Source organism: Corythoichthys intestinalis, chromosome 21 (assembly GCF_030265065.1).
Source record: "Corythoichthys intestinalis isolate RoL2023-P3 chromosome 21, ASM3026506v1, whole genome shotgun sequence".
In the NCBI taxonomy this organism is placed as follows: domain Eukaryota; kingdom Metazoa; phylum Chordata; class Actinopteri; order Syngnathiformes; family Syngnathidae; genus Corythoichthys; species Corythoichthys intestinalis.
In genome coordinates, this window is record NC_080415.1 from 34,163,231 (window position 1) to 34,189,641 (window position 26,411).

Genomic DNA, 26,411 nt, shown 5'->3' on the forward strand with positions numbered 1-26,411 from the left:
TTTCCCCTTTTTAAAATATCAAAAGATTGAATAAAATGGTAAGAATTTCTAATAAATGGAAGAGCATTGTTTTACATTAAAGTCATTAAAACAGGAACTTTTTTCACGGTTTGTGATTTAAAATACAGTATGTATTTTTTCTAATATTATTATAAAGATTATATTTATGCTTTTTTTCCTTTTTTAGAATGTCAAAAGATTGACTGAAATGGTAAAAAAAACTTCTCATAAATGGAAGAGCATTAATGTTAACATTTTTTTTCATTTTTAAAAATGTTTTTTAATGAAAATTTATTGTTTTTATTATTCAATAAATATAAGTATTTTGAAAACATTTTAGAACATTTTAAAATGAAAATGAATAGTTTTACTTTAATTAAAAAATAATTTTTAAAGCATAAAATATATTTATTTTTAAAAAACTATTTACTGTCAACACCACTCACTACCATTGCTGGTCTTCAATTTATCGTTGCGTGCCCCTCGTGTCTCATTAACTGTCCCAGGTCAACTACAAGTCGGACCTGAACCGAATGAAGGGATCGGGCTGGACCCCGCCCGGCTCCCACAAGGTCGAGCTGGCCCGCCGAGCCGCCGAGCTGGGCTTCGCCGATGGGGTGAGCACGGACGAGGCCATCGCCAAGTACCAGCGCATGATCATGGTAAGACAACCATTTCACTGCTTCCCAAAAAGCCCAACTCATCCTTCATCTCCAAACAGCTTCACTACCAGCAGAGGATGGAGGAGCAACAACAACAACAACAACAGTGGCAACAGAATTCATCCGAACTCGCCGAGAGCAGCGAGGAAATCCAACGAGGCGTCAACATGGATGCCACCGAGGTGCTTCACGTCAACCGGACCAAGTCTATCCAGACCGTGCAAAAGAAGACCACCACGACCACTACCACAAGCAGCAGCAGCGCCACCTTCAAATCAATGGAAAAGAAATCAAGCAGCACTTCGTCGACCGCCCGACACGGCACAAAAATCGTAAAAAACGCTTAGAACTTTGACCAAACTGACGCCAGAAGGATGAATACCTCTTACAGTGCCATTGACAATGATAGATGTCCGATTATGTGGCTCTTAACTAAATTAAAAATCTTTAAATGAGATTATCAATAGTAGACGTCCAATCCACTTGATGTGCGAGGTTTCGCAGCGAATGGACATCAAGCACTGTCAATGGCAGCCAATGAGTTTTTGACATTTACCTCACCACAATAACGTGATGTTATCACTTATAACCCTCAAAATGAGGAAAAACAAACAATTTTCTGTTTTAACGGCGTTGAAAGAATACATAAGTACATCAAAATAAGAATAAAGAAAAAAATAATGAAAAATTTGAAAAATACAACAAAAAATTGGAAAATCTGAAATTTGAAAAAATAAAATAGAAAATGAAGAAAACTTAAAGGAATTTATATATATTATATTATTACGGCTGTCAAACGATTAAAATTTTTAATCAAGTTAATTAGAGCTTAAAAATTAATCGTAATTAATCGCAATTCAAACCATCTATAAAATATGCCATATTTTTCTGTAAATTATTGTTGGAATCGAAAGACACAAGATGGATATATACATATGGTACATAAGTACTGTATTTGCTTATTATAAACAATAAATCAACAAGAAGGCATTAACATTATTAACATTCTGTTAAAGTGATCCATGGACAGAAAGACTTGTAGTTCTTAAAAGATAAATGTTAGTACAAGTTATAGCAATTTTATATTAAAACCCCTCTTCATGTTTTTGTTTTAATAACATTTGTAAAATTTTCAAGCAAAAAATAAACTAGTAGCCCGCCATTGTTGATGTCAATAATTACACAATGCTCATGGGTGCTTAAGCCCATAAAATCAGTCGCACCCAAGCGCCAGCAGAGGGCAACAAAACTCCAGAAAACACCAGTAACAAGTGGACATTGTGACACTGTGCTGTCATTTTAATCTGTTTGAGCGGGTCATGTGCATTAATTGCGTCAAATATTTTAACGTGATCAATTTTAAAAATTACCGCCCGTTAACGCGATAATTTTGACAGCCCTAATTATTACATATTATTTATACATTGCTTCATTTTTATTTTATGAATTTTTAAAAATAGTTTCCGTTGAAAAGAATTTTCATTTGCTTCCAAATTTTTTTTGTGACGATTCTTTAATTCTTAGCAGTACTTTTTTCCCATTTTCTATATTTAGTATTTTCGTATGAATACTATTTTGCTGGACTTATGTATTCCTACAATGTTTTATCGTTGTCAAGGTCAGCCATGCCAAATTGAAATGGATTCCGTCACTGTGAATGGTACTGAAAGAGCTTTAATGAAGGATGTCAGCATGTCGAAATCTAGATGGGATATGTTATGTATTGACAAAAAAGTTGTGGACACAGTGCTGTTTTTAGCAACGGGGAAAAAAATCAACTTAAAAATGAACCCATTATAGGGCAAGTGACTATTTTTGGTACTTAAAAAAAAAAAAGTTGGCCAACTTTTTAATTATGAATGACAATTTTTTCACTATTACCTTACAAGAAAATGTTTTTTCATTATTAAAATGAAAACGAAACGTTTTTTTCTTTAAAACGAAATTTAAATGAACAAAACATTAATAAACTCTGGTTACGGCCCCCAATAACATTCTCAAGTTGATGAATAATAAATAAAATAGCATTAATACTAAATATTGATGGCTCAAATGCCAAAAAATATTCCCCGCTTGCTAAAAGCACTACCGTCTAGCAGAGGTGGGTAGAGTAGCGTTACTTCTAAATCATATTACTCAAGTAGTCATCCAAAAAAAATGTAAACAAGTAAAAAAGTATCCGGTGAAAAGAATACTCAAGTACTTCAGTAATTTTGTGAATATTTTTTTAAACAATGTTTTTTTTTATACTGTATTGGTATGGTAATGGTATTATTATACTGTACTATAACCTATTACATGAACATATTAGGCCAAAAACAAACAAAATTCATCGAATTCAAACACGAAAAATAAAACTTTACCCATCCAAAGAGCACGCATATTGTCTATCGGTGTCGAATAAATCCCTGCCTAATAAAAACTGGGATAAAATTTCAAACAAATCAACGCCAGGTGATTGAGCACGCTGGCGTGATCATAGGACTTCCAATTGCAAGCTTGTGTGCTACATCTGATTGGCCACAAAACAAATCTAATATATAGAATAAAGAGGAAAAATGTAACGACTATAGTGTAGCGCAAAGTAGCAGAGTAAGAGTAGCGTTTCATCTTCACAAATCTACTCAAGTAAAAAGTATGACGTGGTAAAACTACTCTTAAAAGTAGATTTTTCTCAAAAAACCTACTCAAGTAAATGTAACGGATAAACGGAGTAAATGTAACGTGTCACTACCCACTTCTGCTGTCGAGTAAAGAAAATGAAAGCAAAAGAATAGTCAGATTGAACGGAACAGATGCGTGAAAGCTAAGGGGTCAAAGTCAATCGCTGCCATTGACGGCAGCAAACGTCCAATCCTTTTGAACTGGGAGTTGACACAAATTGGACGTCAGCGAAGCGATGTGGCAGGTATTTATTTGTGTAAGTGGACATGTTTGGTCATGATAGCAAGGCATCAATTGTTGAAGTCTGACAGGATCAGCTTTAATGATGCCAAAACTCAAAGCTGGGCTCGGAGGGATGTTGCTGCTCACAAAATAAAAGTTGTTTTCTCCTAAAATGAGTTTTTTTTTTTAATGGAAGGCTATCTTTACAGAACATGTAACGCGTACCTACAGTTGTGGTCAAAAGTTTACGTACACTTGTGAAGAACATAATGTCATGGCTCTCTTGAGTTTCCAGTTATTTCTACAACTCTGATTTTTCTCTGATAGAGTGGAACAGATACTTCTTTGTCACAAAAAAACATTCATGAAGTTTGGTTCTTTTATGACTTTATTATGGGTGAACAGAAAAAAGTGATCAAATCTGCTGGGTCAAAAATATACATACAGCAGCGCTAATATTTGGTAACATGTCCCTTGGCCATTTTCACTTCAATTAGGCGCTTTTGGTAGCCATCCACAAGCTTCTGGCAAGCTTCTGGTTGAATCTTTGACCACTCCTCTTGACAGAATTGGTGCGGTTCAGTTAAATTTGATGGCTTTCTGACATGGACTTGTTTCTTCAATATTGTCCACAAGTTCTCAATGGGGTTTAAGTCAGGACTTTGGGAAGGCCATTCGAAAACCTTAATTCTAGCCTGATTTAGCCATTCCATTACCACTTTTGATGTGTGTTTGTGGTCATTGTCCTGTTGGAACACCCAACTGCGCCCAAGACCCAATCTTCGGGCTGATGACGTTATCTTGAAGAATTTGAAGGTAATCCTCCTTCTTCATTATCCCATTTACTCTCTGTAAAGCACCAGTTCCATTGGCAGCAAAACAGCATAATACTACCACCACTGTGCTTGACGGTAGGCATGGTGTACTTGGGGTTAAAGGCCTCACCTTTTCTCCTCCAAATATATTGCTGGGCATTGTGGCCAAACAGCTCGATTTTTGTTTCGTTTGACCACAGAACTTTCCTCCAGAAGGTCTTATCTTTGTCCATGTGATCAGCAGCAAACTTCAGTCGAGCCTTAAGGTGCCTCTTTTGGAGCAAGGGCTTCCTTCTTGCACGGCAGCCTCTCAGTCCATGGAGATGCAAAACACGCTTGACTGTGGACACTGACACCTGTGTTCCAGCAGCTTCTCATTCTTGGCAGATCTGTTTTTTGGTGATTCGCGGTTGAATCTTCACCTTCCTGACCAATTTTCTCTCAGCAGCAGGTGATAGCTTGCGTTTTCTTCCTGATCGTGGCAGTGACAAAACAGTGCCATGCACTTTATACTTACAAACAATTGTTTGCACTGTTGCTCTTGGGACCTGCAGCTGCTTTGAAATGGCTCCAAGTGAAATTCCTGACTTGTTCAAGTCAATGATTGTTCAAGTCAATAATCAATCACATGAAATTGCTAATTTGTGTTGCTGTATGTATATTTTTGACCCAGCAGATTTGATCACTTTTTCTGTTAACCCATAATAAAGTCATAAAAGAACCAAACTTCATGAATGTTTTTTTGTGACAAAGAAGTATCTGTTCCAATCACTCTATCAGAGAAAAATCAGAGTTGTAGAAATAACTGGAAACTCAAGAGAGCCATGACATTACGTTCTTCACAAGGGTATGTAAACTTTTGACCACAACTGTACATTCTAAGTACGTAATCTGTTGCGCCCATACTCTCTGGATTTGTCGTAATTGGAGTTCTGCACACTCTCAGTATAACAGAAAAAAAAACGAGAGTAATGATGGACATGTCACACTATGAGGGACGACAAGCAGAATTTCTGACATGCCAGAGACATGGTCGCGTGGTGACCAAGACGCTAGATTGGCAGTCGGTGAAAATGTCAAACTACATGCCGTCTGTTGGGACAAAATAGGGCAGAAATCATGGAGTCTGGGTGAGGCATGAGTATAGTGATGATCAGTGGCAGATGCTGGTCTTTTTATGAGAGGAAGCTCAATGTATGTCTGCCTGTGAGTGTGGTGAGACAGTGGAAAGGCTCAGTGGCACCAATTGGTCAGTAGGGAAAGAAACTAGAGTGCCAGAAGTCAAAACTCCAAACACAAACCGCTACAACAGAAAAAAAACACCAGAAATAAGCTTGATTTTTTTTTTTTTTTTTTTGCTAGTCGTTTTTAACAAAGCAAGTAGAGCTGAAATGAGTACTCGAGCAACTCGAGTTTAAAAACTGATCCGAGTAATTTTATTCACCTTGAGTAATCGTTTATTTTGACAGCTCTAAGCATCACGTTTTGCTCGGACTACTTTTAATGCGGGACACCGCGCTGTCACGTGCGGAGAGGAAGAAGTGAAAAAAAAAAACTTACTGCAGCCGACAGCCGCCACAAACGACGACGACGTTGCTAAATACTAGCCCGCACGATGCTACGTTGGTACAGGTAGCGTCTGATGCGTCTCATAGAGATCACATGTATGTTGAACTAGATGCGAAATGACAGACTCGGCCGCGTTTGGGCAGCGTTAGTAAACAGCCGCCATCTTAAAGCAGTACAGCGCTAAGCGCTAATAAAGAGCGCTAATAAATAAGATTAACGTTTCTGTCGCTACTAGCTCACGTAACGTTAGCCCTGCGAAGGGCTAGGTTTCAATTAATTATGACCACTGTCGATGCGTGGCTAACGTGTCTTACATACAGGCTTTAACATAACACAGCATTGTGGAGTGAGGAGCGTGTAAAATAAAAACTTAATCATGCTAACTATCAACTGTAGCTCAGTAGTCATTGCTGGATAAAACACCAAGTAGCACTGGTCCCTAATGTGCTCCAATACAGTCTGTATTATACATTTATTTTGAACACTGCAAAAACTCAAAATCCTATCAGGACTTACAGTTTAGACTAATTTAAAACTTAACTAGAACTTAAAAATGGCTTGACACAAAGAGAAATTCAATTGAAACACGTGGGAAAAAATCCTAACTTTGAAGTGATGTGTGTTATCAAGCGTAACGGCATTTTTAGATAAGATATATATATATATATATATTTTTTTTTAATAAGATCTAAAAGTTTTTTGAGTGAAAGCAGTGCATTAGTCTTTTTTTTAAATTCTAGTTACATCTGAGATGCAATTGTTGGCTGTTTTCAACAATATACATCGAAAATAAAGACATTGATTGACTGAAAAAGGTTCAAGATTAGATGAAATGTCGTTTTCTCATGTATATTTATAATTGCTCTTCACCTAAAAATATATTTGTTTTATCCGATTACTCGATTAATCGATAGAATTTTCAGTCGATTACTCGATTACTAAAATATTCGATAGCTGCAGCCCTAAAAGCAAGTGTCACTAGGATTATTTTGAAAGTCTCCAGTTCAATGAATATTGATAAATGCCTCCCGCGGATGTTAATTCGACAAGATCACCGAGTCGCTCATTTCGCTGTGAATCAAAAAGGGATTTAGCTTGGACAAATCATCCAGTGATCATGCAGAAAACCAGACAATCCGGCCAGAAGGCCAAACTCCGCGCATTCGCATTAACCCTTTGTACTAACTCTATTTTGAATGGTTTAAAGAAGGCTCACCGAGAACAAGTTGACAATTTATTCGGGTCGACAGCGATCAAACAAAAAGGCGAAACAGGCAGAGACTCCGGCGAGGAGGCAAGCTCGTTCCAAGGTCACAATATCAGAAGTCAAAAAAAGGTTCAGGAGAAAAATGACAACACTTAATTAAACATCATCTTTTGAAGGCTCTCGCTGGGCGTGCCATGGGCAGGAAGAGGGGAGTGTTTGGGACTATGGTTTGTTTGTGGTTTGTGGTTCGTTTTTTCCTATGTAAAAACGTGCCGTGACTCAAAAATGGTTGAAAAACCCTGGTTTCAAGGACTGTGAAGCAGCACAAATGAATGAAAAGCCACATTGTAAGCTAATTCTGAACAAAAGTTGACCACATTGTCGCACAGATTTAGTCTATGACATGTACACACAACAGTATACATTACATCACTTATTTTATGACATTTTGGGGGAAGATGACCTTCCCTTGCAGTCTTAGAGCAGTCACCTCTGGATGATATACTTGAATAGCTTCATTTGTGGAAACTCCCTCCATTTCAATTTGGACTTTGAAATATGCAATATCTCACTTCTCCTAAATGAGTCAAGTCATAAAGGTTGCTTATGACAAATCCAAGCCTAGCTCCAGCAAGCAGGAAGTGTACTTTTGGACTTTAAAAGTACACTTTCATTTGTAACTGAGGCAGAAAAACTGCAGCTCTCGAGAGTCAACAATCAAAGCTGGAATGGCTGGAAAACTGGAGGAGGATCTCCGCTGTCCGACCTGTTTGGACTTCCTCAAAGATCCTGTCGTGCTGTCCTGCAGTCACAGCTTCTGTCGCGTCTGTGTTCAGCAGTGGAAGAAGGACAAACGAAATCCATCGTGTCCAGTCTGTTTGACAAACTTTTTGGCGATGACTCAACCTGTAAACCAGGCAGTGAGGGGCGTGTATGAGAACTTTTCACGAGCCTCAGTCAAGTCAGAGGGCATCTGCGGTTTGCACAAGGAGGAGCTCAAACTCTTCTGTTTGGACCACCGAGAGCTTGTGTGCATCATCTGCAGAGATGCCAAAATCCACGCCGGCCACAAGTTCTGCCCACTCGATGAAGCATCGCAAGAACACAGAAAGAAACTCCGGGAAGGCCTGCAGGATGCCATGAAGAGGCTTGGAAGACTGTCAAGCCTGTAGAGAGAATCTTCTTGACCAAGCAGAGTACATCAAGGTCCAAAAAGAGAAAGTTGAAGGCAAGATTAGGAAGGATTTTGAGGCGCTTCGTCACTTCCTTGACGTTGAAGAAGAGGCCAGGTTGACTTTTGTTAGGGAGGAAGAGAAGAAGAAGAATCAGATGTTAAAGGAGAAACTCGTGACTCTCGGCAGGGAAATTTTTGAGCTCTCGGAAGCGATCAGAAGCACAGAGGAGCTGCTGACGTCAGGCAACGTTTCCTTCATGAAGAACTTCCAGAGAGCGAAGACAAGAATTCAGAAGCTGCCTGACAAACCAGAACCGATCCGAGGAGCTCTGCTGGACGAAGCCAAACACGTCGGCAACCTCAAGTTCAGCGTCTGGGAACGATTAAAGGAGATAGTGTCCTTTAGTCCCGTTGTTCTAAACCCAAATACAGCTGATTCCGGTCTAAGTCTATCTGAAGATCTGACCAGTCTAACTGGTAATGGAAGAGAACAACGTCCAGACAATCCAGAAAGGTCTAAATTGGAGATAGTGCTGGGTTCTGCTTTGGCCTGGGGAAGACATGAGTGGGACGTTCAGGTGGGAGACAACACTCACTGGGTACTAGGGGTAGCGTGGGGGGACTCTTGTTCACCAGAAAATATGACTTTTTGGCCCATTGGATTCGTTGACGGTAAATATTTTAAGTTGACAGACCCGTACGGATCGTGGAATCCGCCTGTGAAACTGCAGAGGATCCGAGTTCAGGTGGACACTGATAAAAGATCACTCTCATTCTCGGAATCTCTTACAAACACCCAAATAGGGACGAATAACCCTTTTAGTTGGCCAGACTTGTCCGGTAACATCAAAATGTATCCATTCTTTTGCACAAGGGATACAAATCCTCTGAAAATAATCTCGCTTCCCCCTACTTACGATTCTTATGAGTTAGTGATGATTTTGGAGAGATTTTGCTGCCAAAATTTAGAGCTGTGTGATCAGATTTTTTCTCAACGAGGGATTGTTGACACAACCTGATGTGTTCAATAAGCTCAAAAGAATCATTTGTTGCCAGAAGTCACTGTGACAGAAAAGTGATTTTGTGTGCGTGTGCACTTATTGTTTCATTTCAGTATCTTGACTAAAAATTTTATTTGAATAATAAACTCATTTTGTTCCTCCAATATTTCAATTATTTGTTTTCAATAGTTGTCTGATAATGACTTTTTAAACGATAACTCAATGTTGTCCAACTAAAAACTCTGATACTGAAGATTACGTAGTCTCACTCTCCCCTGGAAGTCTAAACCTCAAAGCACCGCATGTGTCAATCATCGTTTAACTTGTTAAACAGTTGCTGTGGCAACTCATTGTTTGGAAGTGAGCAGCTTGAGCGGATTTAGGTGGCCTCACTCAATGAAGCATTTAAAAAAGACAAGTATTTCTCTAGTTTATTCTTGTTTAAAAATATTTTTGTTTGACAGTAACATGTTTAAAACTTATTACATTTGAAGTGCTTAAAAAAAATTACTAAAATATGTACATAAAAGTTTAAATTTTTGTTTAAATTTAAGCATGTTTTATATGTATCTTTTACCAGTGCTAAATCTTAATACATCAAACACACATACACACACACAAAAAAAAAATGGGGTGGGGGGCTATTTTGCAGTTTTTCACTGATAGCGGCGGGTTGTGGTCCCCATTAACCGCGAAAAATGAGGGATCACTGTTTGTGGTCGTGGACTTAGCATATTGTTGCTAATTGTATTGTGATGCCCTACTCATTTAACAATGATAAATGTAACAACTTCAAGGTATTCCAAATAAAAATTCTGTGAAAAATGAGAACATCTTCAAATAAAGTTATACAAAAAGTGCCAAAATAGTGTCCCATTAAATAAAATGACCCAAAATGTCCGTAATCAAATAATTGGAATAACACAAATAAATCATGTTTACACTACTTACCCCAAAGATCCACTGTGGGATGACCGAAGCATTGCAAATACAGCCAATCATAGGACATATCAATGCAATGACAACTCCCAAAACGCATTATATGACTGTGCAATTATGTGTTTTATTACGTTTTTTATTGACTATTTCATTCTAGTGATGATTCAGTAGTTATATGTGATGGGTTTATGATTCGTTATTTTTCATTTATTGTTCATTATTTTTGTGCGCTATGAGTGTTTAAGGTCTTTCCCTCAGTTAACAAATCACAAGCATCTTAGTTTGTGATTAGCTGCTGTGCTAAATTGTGACCAGTCCATGCACAAAGGCTGCATGCTTGTACATTAACTTGTAACCCAGCATACATACTAGCCCAAAACCAATACCGATATTTTAAATGCTTTTATCGGCCGATATCATCGAACAAATTTCAATCATCATGGAAAATGATGAAATAATCGTAGAAATTAAGTTTTTTCAATACTTATTTGAATATTTTTTAATTATTACTTTTAAAATGATTAGATAGTGCAATGTCGCCAAACCTCCCGGTCCAAATGGATTGGACGTCCATCGCTGTCAGTGGTAGCCATTGATGGGGAAATCTGTTTGAATGAATGCAAGACACATAACCAGCCTCTTAAAAATGCTTATTAACATTGGCTGCCATTGACGGTTCCAGACGTCCAATCCAGCTTGTCCCTCCCAGTCCAAATTGATTGGACGTCTGGCACCGTCAATGGCAGTGAAACATGATCACTCAACGTCAGCCAGTTCAAATGGATTTAATGTCAATCGCTGTTAATGCCAATGAATGCGTTCACTGCCATTGACGTCCATCTCAGTCAATGTCAGCCAATAATTAAGAGCTCAGCAAACAAGACTAAAAGCCATTACAAATGTCTAATTGTTCCTTTTTATTACTTCAAATGCACGACACTTGCTCAACTCAGCAAATCAAGCGCCGACGTGACTTTCGCTAAAACCACTCAAACGATTCACACGCCCCGCCCCCCGAAAACACAACAAGCGTCTCCGCACTTATCGTGCCTAAAATTCATGTTCTCACGTCACCGGCGGAATTCATTGAAAAGCATAAATAACCCGTCCGCGTTTCCCCAAAGTTTTGTCCGAGTGTGTCGGTTACCGTCGCAAAAGAGCTTTGCTCCACAGGGGGCGCCATTGAGTAGTAAGATTCTTCATCTAGCGGCGTTTAAGGGCAGAAAAAGAAAAAAATGGGCTGTTTTTGTTGAAAAAGAGTCATCAAACAAATCTTTGTCTTGGTCCGTGTGGACTTTGGGGCGATGCAATCACGTGTTGCGGCAAAAATAATAATTAAGTTTTAAGCACCAGTTGGCTGAAGATGAAGAGGTGCGAAATGCCCGTTGCAGTCCAAAGCGTCCAAAAACTTAACTGCGGGGCAGCCTGCACATTTCACAGTGCTCGGTACCGGGTTGGTTCATGAAGGTGCAATGCACGCACGACCACATGGCGGAGGACAACGGAGAGGCTGATGGGTCGACCGTGCCGTCCGAGCCCATAGAACCTGATGGCTGACCCCCGACCGTGCCTGAGGTAGAAGGAGATGCACGTCATCAATAAAGAGTATTCCTGTCATGCATTTGTTTTTAACCCTTTATAGCGGCGGTCGGGAACCTTTTGACAAAGAGCCAAAACTACCAACATATTTTAAAATGTGATTCCACAACAGCTATTCAGCGTGTGTCTATCTGTATATTCTGTTGCCAGCTTGTCAAAAGTCCGTTTTGCGAGCACTGTTTTTTTGTGAATGCATTTAAACGCATCACGCGGGAGCAAGGTCATGCTCAGATTTTACTATAGGACGGCGAGTTGTGATTGAAATAAATCTTGAGAAAACTACAACAAAAGTCTAAAATCATTACTTGAGATTAATGCTGCTACGATTAATCGATTAACTCGAGTAATTTGATTAGAAAAAAGCTTTCAATCAAGTATTCGTTTAATTTGAGTGGCATTGTCATGGTTTGTTTTGTTTGCATTTAGTTTTATTGATTTGGGTGGATACACTGCGCTCTAGTGGCAAGTGAATATGACATAACTCATTTAAATTGGCTGAATCCAGCTGCTCCCTGTTAAGACCAACAAAAGGTACATTTATGTTTGACCTAATATGTTTTTTTAATATGCATGTGTAATTTAGCTTATACTAGGTATATTCTGCCGTTTTTTTGTGGGAATATGTGTGTTTGAACAATTTGTAAGAAGCATTGTAAAAAATAGAGCGCATTTTATAGCATTTAAGCTAGGAGGCTTTTGCTTTGCAAGTTAGCCAATAGTTCTTTTGTTGTACTTAGAACCCTCATTTGTTATTTTTTTTAATAACGTTTGAGGTATTTTTAAATAAAAGTGCAATCCTGCATAATTTGTAGAAACACTGGAATTCTATTTTGTAAACACATTTACCGTAATTTTCGGACTATAAGGCACACCTGACTATAAGCCGCCGCCCACCAAAATTGACACAAAAACGGCATTTCTTTATAGATGAGATGCACTGGACTATAAGCTGCAGCTGTCCTTACTGTATTATGGGATATTTACACCAAAAGATATTAACCACTAAAACTATTTGACAGTGGCATCATAAGACCAAATAAAGGTTTGAACCAATTGGCTGCAAAAGCTTTATTGATTCAAGAAGCTTCATTTGGCCATCACTGCTCCCTTAGAGGAGACAGTCAACCTCTGCTGCCACCTGCTGTCAACACTTGTTGTTGTCCAACATGCCTCCTAGCATGCACTGCAACGCAATAGATGTAAATAACAACCAAAAACCATGTTCTGTGCTAATTATTTCTTCAGTTACTGTTTATTAATTGCTAGCTATGGTATTTGGAAACACTTTGACAGTGGTGCGATAAAAATAGCATAAGACCATCATAATTGTTATGACACTGCCATGAGCATTAATGAATGGTAATGACAGATGTCGTTTTGTGTCGTCCGGCAAATTTTTGAATGGAAAAAAAAAAAGATCCAAGTTTGAAATGGAGCTCAATGGATGCTTAATGACATCTGTCATAAGCATTTATTAATGATGGTAGTGTTATGTCATTACTATGACAGTCTTATGATGCAGCTGTCTAATAATATGTTACCTATTAACCCAAATCAATAAATAAGTCGCACCGGACTATAAGCTGCAGGATTCAAAATGAGGGAAAACAGTAGCGGCTTATAGTCCGAAAATTACGGTAATGCTTTTTTGAAAGTGCAATCTTAGCTAGACGTTTTTTTTACATCTCCTAAAACTTCTTCTGCAACACATTTAATGTTCCTAATCTGATTGATTATTCGAACTAACTACTTCATAGATATATCGACTGCTAAAATAATCGAATGTAGCAGCCCTACTTGGAATATTACAAATCGTGGCTCAGTTGCGCACTCACTACTTGGAAAATAAAAAATGGATACATGGTGAAGCGCTGCGTGTATTTCCTGGGATAACCAGGGGGATGTGTGCAGAACAGTGGCAGAGACAGGTGGAGCCTCTCAGGGCAGCCGTTTCGTGAGTTTCGCTCTCCTGGAAGTGGTGACAATTTAACAGGCGAAAAAGTCATGAAAGTGAAACCGATTATGCACCTGTGTGAATTGGCGTACCATGCAGTTTTGTTTAATTATCCCGTGCATTTTTTATATATTCCAGCTCGCTCGGCATGGAGTTGGGAGGGGCCAGCTCCGTTGCTGGCTGAGCAGAGAGCTCTGTAAACGACCAATCAACGACGGGAGGACCACCAATGGGCACCGAATTGAATATTATCGTGACGTACAATTGAAGCGTCCAAGATCAACATGTGAACGCACCATCAGCTCATTCATGTCAGCCACATTTAAAGGGATCCTCTATTTTTAAGTAATTCTTAAAAGATAAATGTTAGTATGAGTTATAATAATTTGATATTAAAACCCCTCTTAATGTTTTTGTTTTATTAAAGTTTGTAAAATTATTTTAAGTGATAGGTCGCCATTCTTGTTACATCGCAGTGCGTGACGTCATCGGGCCCGTTGCCGAAATTCCAGCGTGTCACTCGTTAGCTTTCCCAACATGTCGTCGGTTCTACCCTTCCTATTTGAATCAGATCTGAAAAGTGAAGAGCAGGACAGCACTGTCGGTCGTTCACAAGACGAACTTCAGGGAAAAATGCGTGCAGCAAATACCTGATAAGACAAAAGTTGGGCAAAACTGGTGATGCACTCGCTGCAAGTGAGTCTCAATGGCAACAGAGCGAGAGAGTGCTGTTGGGAACTCTGGTTGGGAGCGAGAGTGTATGCTGTTGGGAACTCCGGTTTTATTAGCAGATATTCAAGGTAAGCATATTGCTTTATCAAACTTATCCCAATTATGTAGATTGTTAGCATCCAGAGCTGTCGTGTGCTTTACATGCAGTACAGGCCAAAGAGCACACCTTGTGTAATCCATGTCTTGTACATAGTAACGCGTGGTATGTAGGATACGTGTATTAAAGTACCAAAAAGGGGAGAAGCTTCCACTTATGCATTTATTCACAAAAAATCTTTCCATCTTGACCACTCTTCACTCGGGAGCTCAGCAGTACGCAAACACGTTGACAAACTCCAACATTGTTGTAAGGTCCACGTCAGAGTCACTGTTGTCACTGTAGCGTGCCGTAGTGCTTTAATTATTTAGTATGATTTGGGGAAAACTCCCACGAAGAATAGTCAACAAAAAACATAGCAATAGTAATCCAAATCCGCGTTTCTTATCACTCGAAGATCCAAGAATTAGACCGATCCCATAGCAATGTTGCAGCCGCGATCAGGCCGTGGATACCACAAAATAGACTGATCCGAAAAGCCGCTGTGGGATCGACAAATCAAAAAAATGGCGAGATCCAAAACCAATATTGCAGACGCGGTGGGACCGTCGGATCTAGAAAATAGACGGATCCCTTACTTGACTGAGAATCCAGGAAAAGTGTTTGGGCACCAGTTGTAATGCGTGGTTGGTAGGATACGTGCATACAGGGACCAAAAAGGGGGAGAAGCTTCCACTTATGCACATTTGTTGACTAAAAATAATAATTCCACCTTGACCACTCACTTCACTCCCCTTGTTTCCATTTGACTGGAAATTGCATCCAAAAGCAGCGCATCGTGGCATTTTACTTGGCGAGTTTAGGCAGCAATAAGCAATTTTTGAACACGCTACACATCTGGAAAGATCCCAATGACGTCATCACTGCGAGCCCGCAAACCATGGCGCCAACTAACGGTCAAAATATGTACTAAATATTATAAAATATTGCCATTGATTTAACATTTTATGTGTTTCTAACAACATATTTTAGTACAAGAGAACAATTGTGGTTTATTAGAGCCTACATGTATTTAAGTTAGAGGATCACTTTAAGATTATGGGTTGGCGGAAAGCCAGACGCATTCATCAAAAGAGCCGCATATGGCTCTCGAGACATAGGTTCGCGACCACTGCTTTTTAGGGTACTCATTGGCTGCAATGCCGGCGCGAGACACCGTACCACAGAGCTGTTCAATGGTGGCCCACTGCTCAGACTTCTTCCAGGTCTCGGCGAGCTCCTCATCCGACGTCTTGACGGCGTCCAGCAACAGTCCGATGGTGTCCTGCAAAAAGATCCACGAATGAGCCTAGCATCGGCTGCGTGGGAGGAGCGGCGTGACCCACCCTCAGAGGCATGATCTCATTGGTGACCAAGAAGAGGAGCAGATGGAAGTCGGAAACAACGTCGAGGAAGGAGGCCGAAGTGCACTGGGACAAATACGTGGCTAGGCTGTGGAAGTCCTGCGGAGAGAGGCGCAGCTAACTCAAGCTCCCGTCTTCCGACCAAACGGCGGCCGGGCGTCCATCCTTACTTGCGTCTCTCCGAGGATTTCTCGGTTCTCGATGGGGAAGCGCTGAGCGGAGCTGAAGGTGAACTGGGGGTCCTTCGGGAACGTCGTGGTGATCTAGCGTGTCGACCCAAGGAGAAGGGGAGACCGGAAAGACGGGCATGATGGGGCAGAGTGAATACCACAGCTGTACTCACTATATTATGGGATATTTACACCAAAAGATATTAACCCGTAACACTTTAAGACCAAATGAACCACCATGAAGCTTTGAACCAATTGGCTGCAAAGTTTAATTGCTTTAAGAAGCTTCATTAGGCCATCACTGCTCCCTTAAAGGAAACAGTCAACCTCTGCTGCCACGTGCTGTCAACACTGTTGTTGTCCAACATGCCTCCTAGCATGCATTGCAATGCACAGATGTAAATAACAACCAAATTTCATGTTCTCTGCTAATTATTCCTTCAGTTACTGTTCTAGTTGTTTCATTAATTGCAAGTTATGGTATTTGGTAACACTTTATTTGACAGTGGCACCATAAGACTGTCATTAGAATCATAATTATGACATGACACTGTCATGAGCATGAATGAATGCTTGTAACAGATGTCGTTTAGTGTTATCTGGCAAATGATCTCACTTTTGAATGGATGTAAAAGATCCAAGCTGGACATAAATGGAGTTAGTGACAAAATTTGCTGGATGACACCTGTCATAAGCATACAGTCATGCCCATGATAGTGACATATTAACACAAATAAATCAAGAAATAACCCACACTGGACTATACGCTGCAGAATTCAAAATGAAGGAAGAAAGTAGCGGCTTATAGTCCGAAAAATACGGTAGTTGTCTTAAACCCAGTCATCGGTTTGATCCTTGGATTGACTCGCTTTGTTTAACATCATTCAACAATATTTAGCACGTAAGTGCAACTCACATCAATGATGAGATACTCCACAGGAAGAGGCCGAGCCAGGAAGGTGACGTCGTTTCCAAACTTGTCTTTGTCCTGTGGACAAAACGCTGCTTTGACTTCTTGAGACAGCAAATGACGGCATAAGGAGAACGAGGACTGGCGATACCTTGAAGAACACGTCCGGCACGTACTGCTCGGGACTGGACTCTTTAGCGTAGCCTAGCTCTGGGGCATCCTTGCAGGGCAGCAGGCACTCGTCCCTCACCAGAGCCATGCACTGATTGGACACCTGGTAGCCCTCAAAGTGCACCTGGTTGTCCGGACCGCCTGAGCGAGAAGCGGCGCAAACGTCCGTGGGCGAACGTCGCATAAATACCCGCAAAGACGCTCCTGACCTGTGGCCACCACCGTCACAAACTTGGAGCCGAAGTGTCCGTCCCGAGAGAGCTTGCACGGGTTGGAGTGCTGATTCTGGAAATACCCTGCCGTGATGCACTCCTCGGCGCTCAGGAAGTGCGAGTCCTGTGGCGGGAGCGGACGATGAAAATGCCGTTCGGCCGAGACGCTATCCGTCTCTGCCACCGACCTGATTTCTTGTGAAGCGAACAGTTCCTATCCTGGTATCCTCGGAGAGCAGGTCTGAGAAAATCCAGCCCACCTGCTCACAAAAGATAATGTTGCAGCAAGCCAAGTGACCGGTGGTGAGGCACAGGAAAACAAGCGAGCCACCTTCCGAAGGCCGAGTTTGGCGGCGATCTCGTCCACGGCGCCGGCTTTGGGGTCTTCCAGCAACTCCAGACTGTTTTGAGTGGCGCACTGAAAACAAAACAATGCTGTCAATCTCGAAAGCAAACGGTCGGTCGGCGGGCTTACCTGCGGAGGCTCGTAAATGGCGGCCACTTCAGCGCGGATCCCCAAGGGAATGTCTTTGTGCTCCGTGTACCTGCCGTACAGGTAGCCCACCCTCTGGCTGCCCGTCTTCCGCCAGAAGTCCAGAAAGCGGTCGGCAATCGTGTGGTTTTCAAACATGATGTTGTCTACATGTCTGTATTTCTGTTAAGACCACGAAGGGTAGTTGAATGATCCGCAAGAAGTAACAGAATCAATTCTTACCTGTCTGTTGAGGGTGATGGCGCTGGGTTGGCATTTGGTGCAGATGCCCTCCGGCCAAGGGGGGTGTCCCTCACAGCCCGACTTGATCTTACAGCTGATGTTTTCCAGGGCCGCAAACTTGCCTCTGCGTCAGAAAACAAGTCAAGCAGGCATTTTAGAGACATTGTTGACCTAGGATTTGCCTAATTGCTCTTTTTTTGGATGCCATAGGCAAGTGCTAGACGTCCAATCCATTTTGACTGAGAGGGGGTGGGGGGACTGGACATCTAACACTGCCAATGGTGCTGAAATATTAGCATTCACAGTCATTCTTCCCAGTTTAAATGAATTTGACGAATTTGTCAAGAATCTGCATTGGACAAGGTGATGATGCTGGAACTTTGGTTTGGTGCTGTTCCAGTGAGATTTACAAAGATGACTGCCTGAAGAAAACATCAAAATTCCCTCAGTCCTTGATGAAATGGGGCTGCATGTCAGGCAAATCTTAAATCTTCAATAAATGCACAAGTTTACATTGAAATTTTAGACAGCTTTCTTATCCCTTCAATTGAAAATATGTTTGTCATTTTCCAAGAGGACAATGCATCATGCCACAGAGCTAAAACTGTTAAAGCATTCCTTGGAGAAAGACTTATCCAGTCAATGTCATGGCCTGCAAATAGCCCAGATCTCAACCCCATTGGAAATTTGAAAAAAATGGTCCACAGCGAGGCTGCGACCTGCAAGGATGATCTGGCAACTGCAATCAAAGAGAGTTGGCACCAAATTGATGAAGAACACTCATCAAGTACATGCCTCAGAGACTGCAAGCTGTCTAAAAGCCAGAGGTGGTGCAACTAAATACTAGAGATGTGTTTTCATTAGGGCTGTCAAATTTATCGCGTTAACGGGCGGTAATTAATTTTTTAATTAATCATGTTAAAGTATTGAACGCATGCACGGAACGACCCACTCACGCATTACCGCAAACAGCCTACAATGGCGCCGTTTTACTTACATACAGTGCTAAGAGGCAGCATCAAGTCAGTGGAGTAGATACAAGCATTCAGTGGAGCTGTGCTTTTAATTGGTAAGATAGTGTGGGAAGCGACATGGGGAAGAATGACAGGAGTTGATCTTTTTCTTAATACCATGTATTGCACACAACGCAGAGAAGATATAGCATTTGCGGCCACCACACACATAGTCATGGTTGCACCACTTCCCATCATGCATTTAGGCAGAACAGTTAAATCGCTACAGTATCATTTACTGAAAGCTCAACAAATACACTAGATGGCAATATTTAGTCACAATATACAAACTCACATTTTTATAAGTCTTTCTATCCGTGGATCCCTTTCACAGAAAGAATGTTAATGTTAATGCCATCTTGTGGATTTATTGTCATAATAAACAAATACAGTACTTATGTACCTTATGTTGAATGTATATATCCGTCTTATCTTTCCATTCCAACAATAATTTACAGAAAAATATGGCATATTTTAGAGATGGTTTGAATTGTGATGAATTACGATTAATTAATTTTAAAGCCGTGATTAACTCGATTAAAAATTTTAATCGTTTGACAACCCTAGTTTTGTTATTTCTTTGTTTGTTTCTCATGATTCCATATTTTTTTCCCTCAGAATGGAGTGATTCCATACATATTTCCCTGCACTTGCTCTAAAATTGTAACTTTTATTGACCACCACATTGTTCTTTATTCATTTTTTGTTAGTATTTCTAAATGCTAAAGAGTTGCACTTTTGAACTAATTCATTATTTTTTCAAGCTTTTTATCCGAGTTTGTTCTACATGATAAAATGTCTGAGTGAGTGCTCGTCCGAGTCTGGTGATTCCATACTTTTTGCTAGGGGTTGTAGTCAACTATCAAAACAATTTTTGACAGCAGTCCTACACCCGACCAATAGCCAAGCGGCCAATTTGATGATGTAACGCTCTCCGCCTCGGAGTAACAGTAGGCGACGTGACAAAAGAAGTGGAACAAAGGGCTACAATGTCAGTTGCGCTCACTTGTCGGCTCCTCCGGTCAGTTTACGCAGGTACGCGTGGAATGACATGTGCTTGACGGGCGGGTCCAGATGGTTCAGGTAGTCTTCGTCGAAAGGCTGCGGGAAGACAGAAAGCGGTGAAGGAGAGGACTACGAGAAGGAGGAGAAGCATTCCGTTCTGACCTCTAACGGCACGCAGTGGACGCATTTGCCAAGGGCGCCGTGTCGACATCTGTCCGCAGAAACCATAAGTTCAGGCAAAAGTAACACAACTGAAACACGCTAATCCCTGTTAGCAATCTTCAGTTTGTCTTTTAGCAATAAACTCACAGCTGCGTGTCTCGGTTCCTGTAAATCTTGCCGTCTTGCTTGGTCAGAAACTGGTCAATGTCGTCCTCCTGCACGCTCGGCGGCGCAGAATGGGGGCGGGACGACAGGAAGGACGAAGAGGAAGCCGACGAGGACGAGTGCGGTGACGCCGTGTCCATCACCTCGGCGGACGAAGACATCGGCGAGCCCGACGGGAACAAGAAGAGCATGTCGCCGTGCCTTCATGATGTTATATTTATGAAGAAAAAGCAGCGAACAGGAAGGCGTTATGGGGGGACAGAAAGGAAGGAAAGCAAACAGAAGGGGAGAAGAACAACAACAAGAAATACACTTGCTCACTTGATCTTCAGCAGGCTGAGGCTTTTGTTCTGGGAGAGGAGCTCTCCCGTTTTGTTGCGGTTCAGGTAAACGGAGAAGCGGTTGGAGTTGAAGCCAAACTCTTTGGCCACCTGCGGACAAATCGGCTCAGTTCAAAGCTGTTTTCCTCAATGACAACGAAAATATTTCGTCAACGAACAATTTTTTTCGTGACGTTGACGAGTCTTGGGAGACTAAAATGTAACGAAACCAATGCTAGTTTTCGTCTGATATGACGATACTAGAGCTGTCCCGACTAGTTGTCGCTGTCGTTGACGACGTAAATGCGTCGACGGGCAAAACATACTGTCGACGGGTAATGACGGGTTAAAAAAAAATTACAAGCGGATAAAGTTTAGAATGGCAGGCGCACGGGATACAAGCGGTTGTTACTGGCACCCCCGCTGTTATTTCAACGTGACCAGCGTTGTCAGATTGAGCAAAGAGGAAGAAAGTGGGCGAGCGAGCGAGAGAGAGGGAGCGAGATCGGCGAGTTGGAAAAGTGCGCGGGCCGGGTAGCGCTGAGTTGAGTGGCTTCATCCGCCACTTTTTTGATTTGGTCAATAAAAGTATCTTTTAAGAGCCATCCGACGTCTCTCGGTGTTTTTTATGCACGCCGCCGCCTTCCCGAGGAGGAAATCGGACGAACCCAGACGAACCGACGACAACGAGCCAAGTGAATCGCTGGTGAGGAGTTGAAAACACCGCCAATTTCCAAAAAGGGCAGAGATGGTTACACGTGAAAGCGGCATAAAGCCAAAAAAGCCGACCAGAATAACCAGAGCCTGGAAAATATGGAGGGTGCCACTGTGTGTACTCTTCGCTAAGCTGAGCTCGCATACCACGGTAGCACGTCGGCTATAAACAACACTTGAAGCGCCGTCACCCAAGTATAATTTTTGAAGACAACAAGAAACAACAAGCTAGCGGATTGTAAGTCCATACAACTCTCTAATGATTTTTTAAATGGAAGTTGCCTTTATGTGCGTCGTATCAACGCGCATTTTTATTTAATAAAATAATTAATATAATTATATATTTTTTAAAATTATTATTAAATTTATTAGGATCAAGGGAGCTCCCACTTAGGGAAAATATATACATATATCCTGTATATACATAATATAATAAAAAATATATATGGAAACACCACTGGCCTGCTTACTGTAATCCATGACTTCACTAATGCTAGTTATTTAATATTATAAAGTTTTACATATAGTAGTATACTATAAAATTAATACTATATACTTAATTTTTGTTACTGTGGGTATGTGTGCCTTTCATTCAAAATAATTGTGGTAATATTTCAGTGTGCCCTCTGCATTATCTTCAGGTTAAAACAAACAAAAGTTGAACAGTTTTTCCCCCTCCCCAAAAAATGCAGAATGCACACCGGAAAGAGCATCTGAACTCACACAAAGTATTCTGAAAATGATTGTCCGGGACATTACAATTCATTTTGAGATTTAGAACAATATAGACAATGACATACCGCAAAAAGAGTAAGAATTGTGTTGACTCCTGTTAAAAAGGTGAAGTCACAGTGTTTCCGTTTACATTTTTTTGCACCATTTAATGCCAGCAGCATTTGACCTCATTGTTTGTGATTTATTATTGATATTTATGTTATTTATTTATACGTTAATATAGAATTTAGGTGTTCCAAAATGTTTTTGTGAATTAATAAGCTTTAACAAAAATTTCATTATTAAATTAGTAAAAAAAAAAAAAAAAAAATTATTAGATTAGTCGACTAATCGTAAAAATAGTCGGCTGACTAATCGGGAGGAAATTAGTCGTTTGGGACAGCCCTAGACGATACCATGATGAACATTTGCCATAGCTTCTCTCATAAGTTCACAATGTATGACATTTTCTTATCCTATGTGTAGTTGGCACGCATCGTAGCAGTGTTGTGTCACTCATGTGAAGTGTTGCCCAAACACACACAGGCTTACTCACCTGTCTCTCCAGGCTTCAGACTTGCCTTTTGTGAGTGCAGCTTTGTAAGTTTTGTTTTCTTATTAGATGCACTGCTATTCGTCATGTGACGATTGGATTACGATTCATAAATTGTCATATTTCGAGCATTTTTACGTCGGATGTCGAAGCGATCATTTGTCGAAGCGATCGTATGTCGGCTAAGACGGCTACTTGTCGACTATCGGTCTCGAGTTGTGCTGGTGTTTTGCCTTAGATGCGAGTTCATCACCCACCTTGGGCTGCATTCCCAAACAACCCGACTCTGTATCGTCACAAGCCCCGTAGTTTAGCTTGGTTTGTGTTTACAATAGCTTTAGCATTCCCGCTAGCAGCAGCCTCGTATTCGTTCCAAACATCTTTGTGATGCAGTTTTAAATGGCTGCTGGGTTAGTGGTGTTGAATGAGGACGCTTTCTTTCCGCCTCGTGGAACTTCGGCGGTGCATGTTTCGCAGATGGCGAGAGCGTCGTTTTTTTAGTAACAGCCGCCATAATATACTACTGCTTCTTGTCGTGGAACTCCACCTCCTCAACCCCTCCTCCCTCAGGGGCTTCAGATCAGAGAGGGGAGGGGTTGAGGAAGCGGCGTGCTGAATTCTTCGGTTGCGCACATTTGGAGGCTAAATCAAGTATATAATTATCGAACTGCAATATCGGTTGAATTTTTTATTATCTGGATTATCTGTGTGACGTCATAATTGCCATTATCGGCCGATAATTATCGGTGACCGACATTATCGTGTATCTTTAATTGTTACTTATGACATGTATGATGTTTCTAAATACAATCCCCTTTGAAAAGCAAACATTCTGATTGTGATGTGCGTTGTACCTTCTTTAAAAAGGCAGCCGCAGTCTCCCGCTTGGTGGAAGCGATTTTCTTCATCCCATCTGGGGACTGCACCCTGATTATCTAAACACAAAAAAAATATATAAACTTTAACTGAAGACATTTTTAAATTTATCTATGGCTTTGAAATGTTCGCGGTTTGAACAAAGCCCTCTCGCAACACCCAAAAGCAAATACAACATATGTGATTTGTAGAATGAGCCCGCATTTTCAATTCAAATTTTCGAAATCAACTTTGGGATGACTAAAAGTTAGAGTTGTGCTGAAAGTAGCAATGCATTTTTAGCCATTTTCAGCCCATATCTACTAAAAAAAATCATTTTGAAGAGCTGCTCAAAAACAAAAACAAAAACCTTTAGAAAATGACGATAAAAATGAAGTTAGAAAAAAAAAACTCAGATAAATCTATAAAGTCTTGACCTCTGTGGTTTTTGCATTCATTTTCCTAACTGCAGTACAGTATAGCACAGAAATTCAACATAAGAATTTCAAATAAGAGGTTACCTGCTAATTTTAAATGAAGAATTGTTCAAAGTATCCTTTTATTTGACGAATCTAACTATTTTCTGCCTAACCCTGGGAAAACAGAGGTAAATTATTTTAATTACAAAGCAAAAATTCAGTGATAGGTGTCACCAGTGCCCCCAAAACTGTACAGAAAATTGACAAGGATGTCAAAACCAAGTTTCCAGAGGGCCAAAATGTTCCAGCTAATTGTCATTCAGTGCAACAACCGTATTTATTTATAGCTAATCTTAGGCATTCCGTGACAATTCGGTTATTTGCTCCGAAAGTTACATTGTCATTCCGGGCCCGTCCACTTTAAACGGGTCGTCACGTTAGCCGGCTAGCGAGCTAATTGTGCTGCCTCATCACTACGGCGAGTTGCTGCTAACCGGGCTAGCTTGACTTAGCCGAGCCGGGGAGCTAAAAAACGCCACTGTTTGCGTTTTCTGCTCGCTTTTTCCACTTACGATGGTGTCCGTCATGCTGCTCGGCTGCTGGATAATGTGGTCTCAACAGCCAGATACGCAACGGCTTGAATAACGGACGCGCTTTGAAGAGTGTTTGTCAACGAAACTCCATCCCACGGCGGGTGTAACTGACATTAGTGTCCGGCGCGGGGTTGCCAGATTAGAAAGACAGTTTCAAGTCCAATCGAACCGTAAAACCCGTCAAAATTTCAAGCTCTCGTTCAAATTAAGATGGTTTCCCAAGACAACGCAATATTTTCGTATTATAACAATAAAAAAATAAGCGTTTTGCTGATAAGCATCATGGGAGATGTAGTTTCATCTGGGTCCAAAAAGAAAAAAAAAGCAAAACATATTTGCAAATTGGAACACAAGCATCATGTTAAGTTAAAATATTTTTAAATAAACATAACAAAATATTCTAAAAAAAAAAAAAGTTAAATGCAGTTAGGTGAGCCTATACCCACACCTCAACATTATTACCATCAGAACAAAAATAGTTGAATTGTTTTCCATAAAAAGCATGTGTGTATGACTCGTATCATGTTTACATTATACACACACTCTCTTTCTCAACCCAGACAGTTGCCAGAGAGAAAAAAAACCACCATGTTTTTCCACTGCTAGACACACTAAACACACTGGAGTTCACTCGTAGCTGTTAGCAAACGTTCATGACAGTGTAATTTTTGGACTATAAGCCGCTACTTTTTTCCTTCATTTTGAATCCTGCGGCTTATAGTCCAGTGTGGCTTATTTGTTGATTTATTTGGGTTAATATGCAACAATTTATTTGACATTGGGGTCATAACACTGTCATAAGACAGTCATAATTTTGACATGACACTATCATGTGCATTACTGAATGCCTATGACAGATGTCATTAAGTGTCATCCGGCAAATTGTGACTTCATTTATTTCCAGCTCGGATCTTTTACATCCATTCAAAAGTGTTATAATATGCCAGATAACACATCTGTTATAAGCATTCATTAATGCTCATGTCTGTGTTATGTCCTAAATATGATTGTCTAATGACAGTGTTATGGCGCCACTGTCAGATTAAGTGTTACCAACTACCATAACTAGCAATTAATGAAACAACTGCAACAGTAACTGAAGAAATAATTAGCACAGAACATGAATTTTGATTGTTATTTACATCTGCAGCGCAGCATGCATGCTTGGAGGCATGTTGGACAACAACAGTGTTGACGGCAGGTGGCAGCAGAGGTTGACTGTCTCCCCCAAGGGAGTAGTGATGGCTAAATGAAGCTTCTTGAAGCAATGAAGCTTTGCAGCCAATTGGTTCAAAGCTTTATGGTGGTTCATTTGGTCTTATGACAGATGTATATTGAATGTTACCGGTTAATATCTTTTGGTGTAAATATACCAATGAGGACAGCTGCGGCTTATCTATGAACAAATGCCGTTTTTGTGTAATATTTGGTGGGTGGCGGCTTATAGTTAGGTGCGCCATACAGTGCGAAAATTACGGTACTAAGCTTGAATTTTGTATAAATGCGAAATCATATTGGAGGTATTGCCTCCTTGGCAGCCACCCTCCGCAAACATGTTTTATATGTCGGTTGGCCCTCTTCCTCTAAGCTGCAGCCGTCTGTAACTTTTCCGTAGCCGAAGTATTCCCTTATCAACGATTTCATTTTCTTCGATAGGGGGGGGAAATTCAGGAGCTTTACCTCCTCCAGCCATCTTGTAGCACAGCTGCCTCACTGACACTGAGCAACAACCGGTGGGGGAC

At 40.7% G+C, this 26,411-nt stretch overlaps 3 protein-coding genes across 4 annotated transcripts in view; 2 read left to right on the forward strand and 1 right to left on the reverse strand.

The window, feature by feature from the left end:
• Positions 1–3,709, forward strand: part of nrap (nebulin-related anchoring protein) — a 31,181-nt gene extending 27,472 nt beyond the window's left edge. For both annotated transcript variants that reach the window (XM_057826991.1, XM_057826992.1), the window contains 2 exons: positions 507–662; positions 722–3,709. In XM_057826991.1, coding sequence (XP_057682974.1) covers positions 507–662; positions 722–1,009 — 444 coding nt within the window. In that variant the 3' untranslated portion in view covers positions 1,010–3,709. The remainder of the gene's footprint in view (positions 1–506; positions 663–721) is intronic.
• Positions 3,710–7,867: 4,158 nt separating this feature from the next.
• On the forward strand, positions 7,868–8,447 carry LOC130909939 (E3 ubiquitin-protein ligase TRIM39-like). Its single transcript, XM_057826892.1, has one exon. It carries the CDS (start codon positions 7,868–7,870, stop codon positions 8,309–8,311), a length of 444 nt encoding a protein of 147 aa, XP_057682875.1. The 3' UTR covers positions 8,312–8,447.
• Positions 8,448–11,153: 2,706 nt separating this feature from the next.
• Positions 11,154–24,801, reverse strand: nploc4 (NPL4 homolog, ubiquitin recognition factor). The gene is made up of 17 exons (XM_057826198.1): positions 24,649–24,801; positions 23,657–23,737; positions 20,823–20,932; positions 20,484–20,702; positions 20,337–20,385; positions 20,176–20,270; positions 18,157–18,280; positions 17,917–18,096; positions 17,773–17,859; positions 17,630–17,701; positions 17,439–17,565; positions 17,210–17,370; positions 17,065–17,136; positions 16,149–16,241; positions 15,961–16,077; positions 15,797–15,899; positions 11,154–11,823 (listed from the first exon to the last, which is right to left on the reverse strand). The coding sequence occupies exons 1-17, from the start codon at positions 24,661–24,663 to the stop codon at positions 11,663–11,665; spliced, it is 1,866 nt and encodes a 621-aa protein (XP_057682181.1). The 5' UTR covers positions 24,664–24,801; the 3' UTR covers positions 11,154–11,662.
• Positions 24,802–26,411: the final 1,610 nt, after the last annotated feature.

Coding starts and splice junctions, on each gene's coding strand:
- LOC130909939 (XM_057826892.1), top strand. CDS start 7,868: ATGGCTGGAAAACTGGAGGAGGATCTCCGCTGTCCGACCTGTTTGGAC.
- nploc4 (XM_057826198.1), bottom strand. Junction 20,703..20,822: donor CTCAGCCTGCTGAAGATCAA/GTGAGCAAGTGT, acceptor AACATCATGAAG/GCACGGCGACATGCTCTTCT. Junction 16,078..16,148: donor AAATCCTCGGAGAGACGCAA/GTAAGGATGGAC, acceptor CTCTCTCCGCAG/GACTTCCACAGCCTAGCCAC.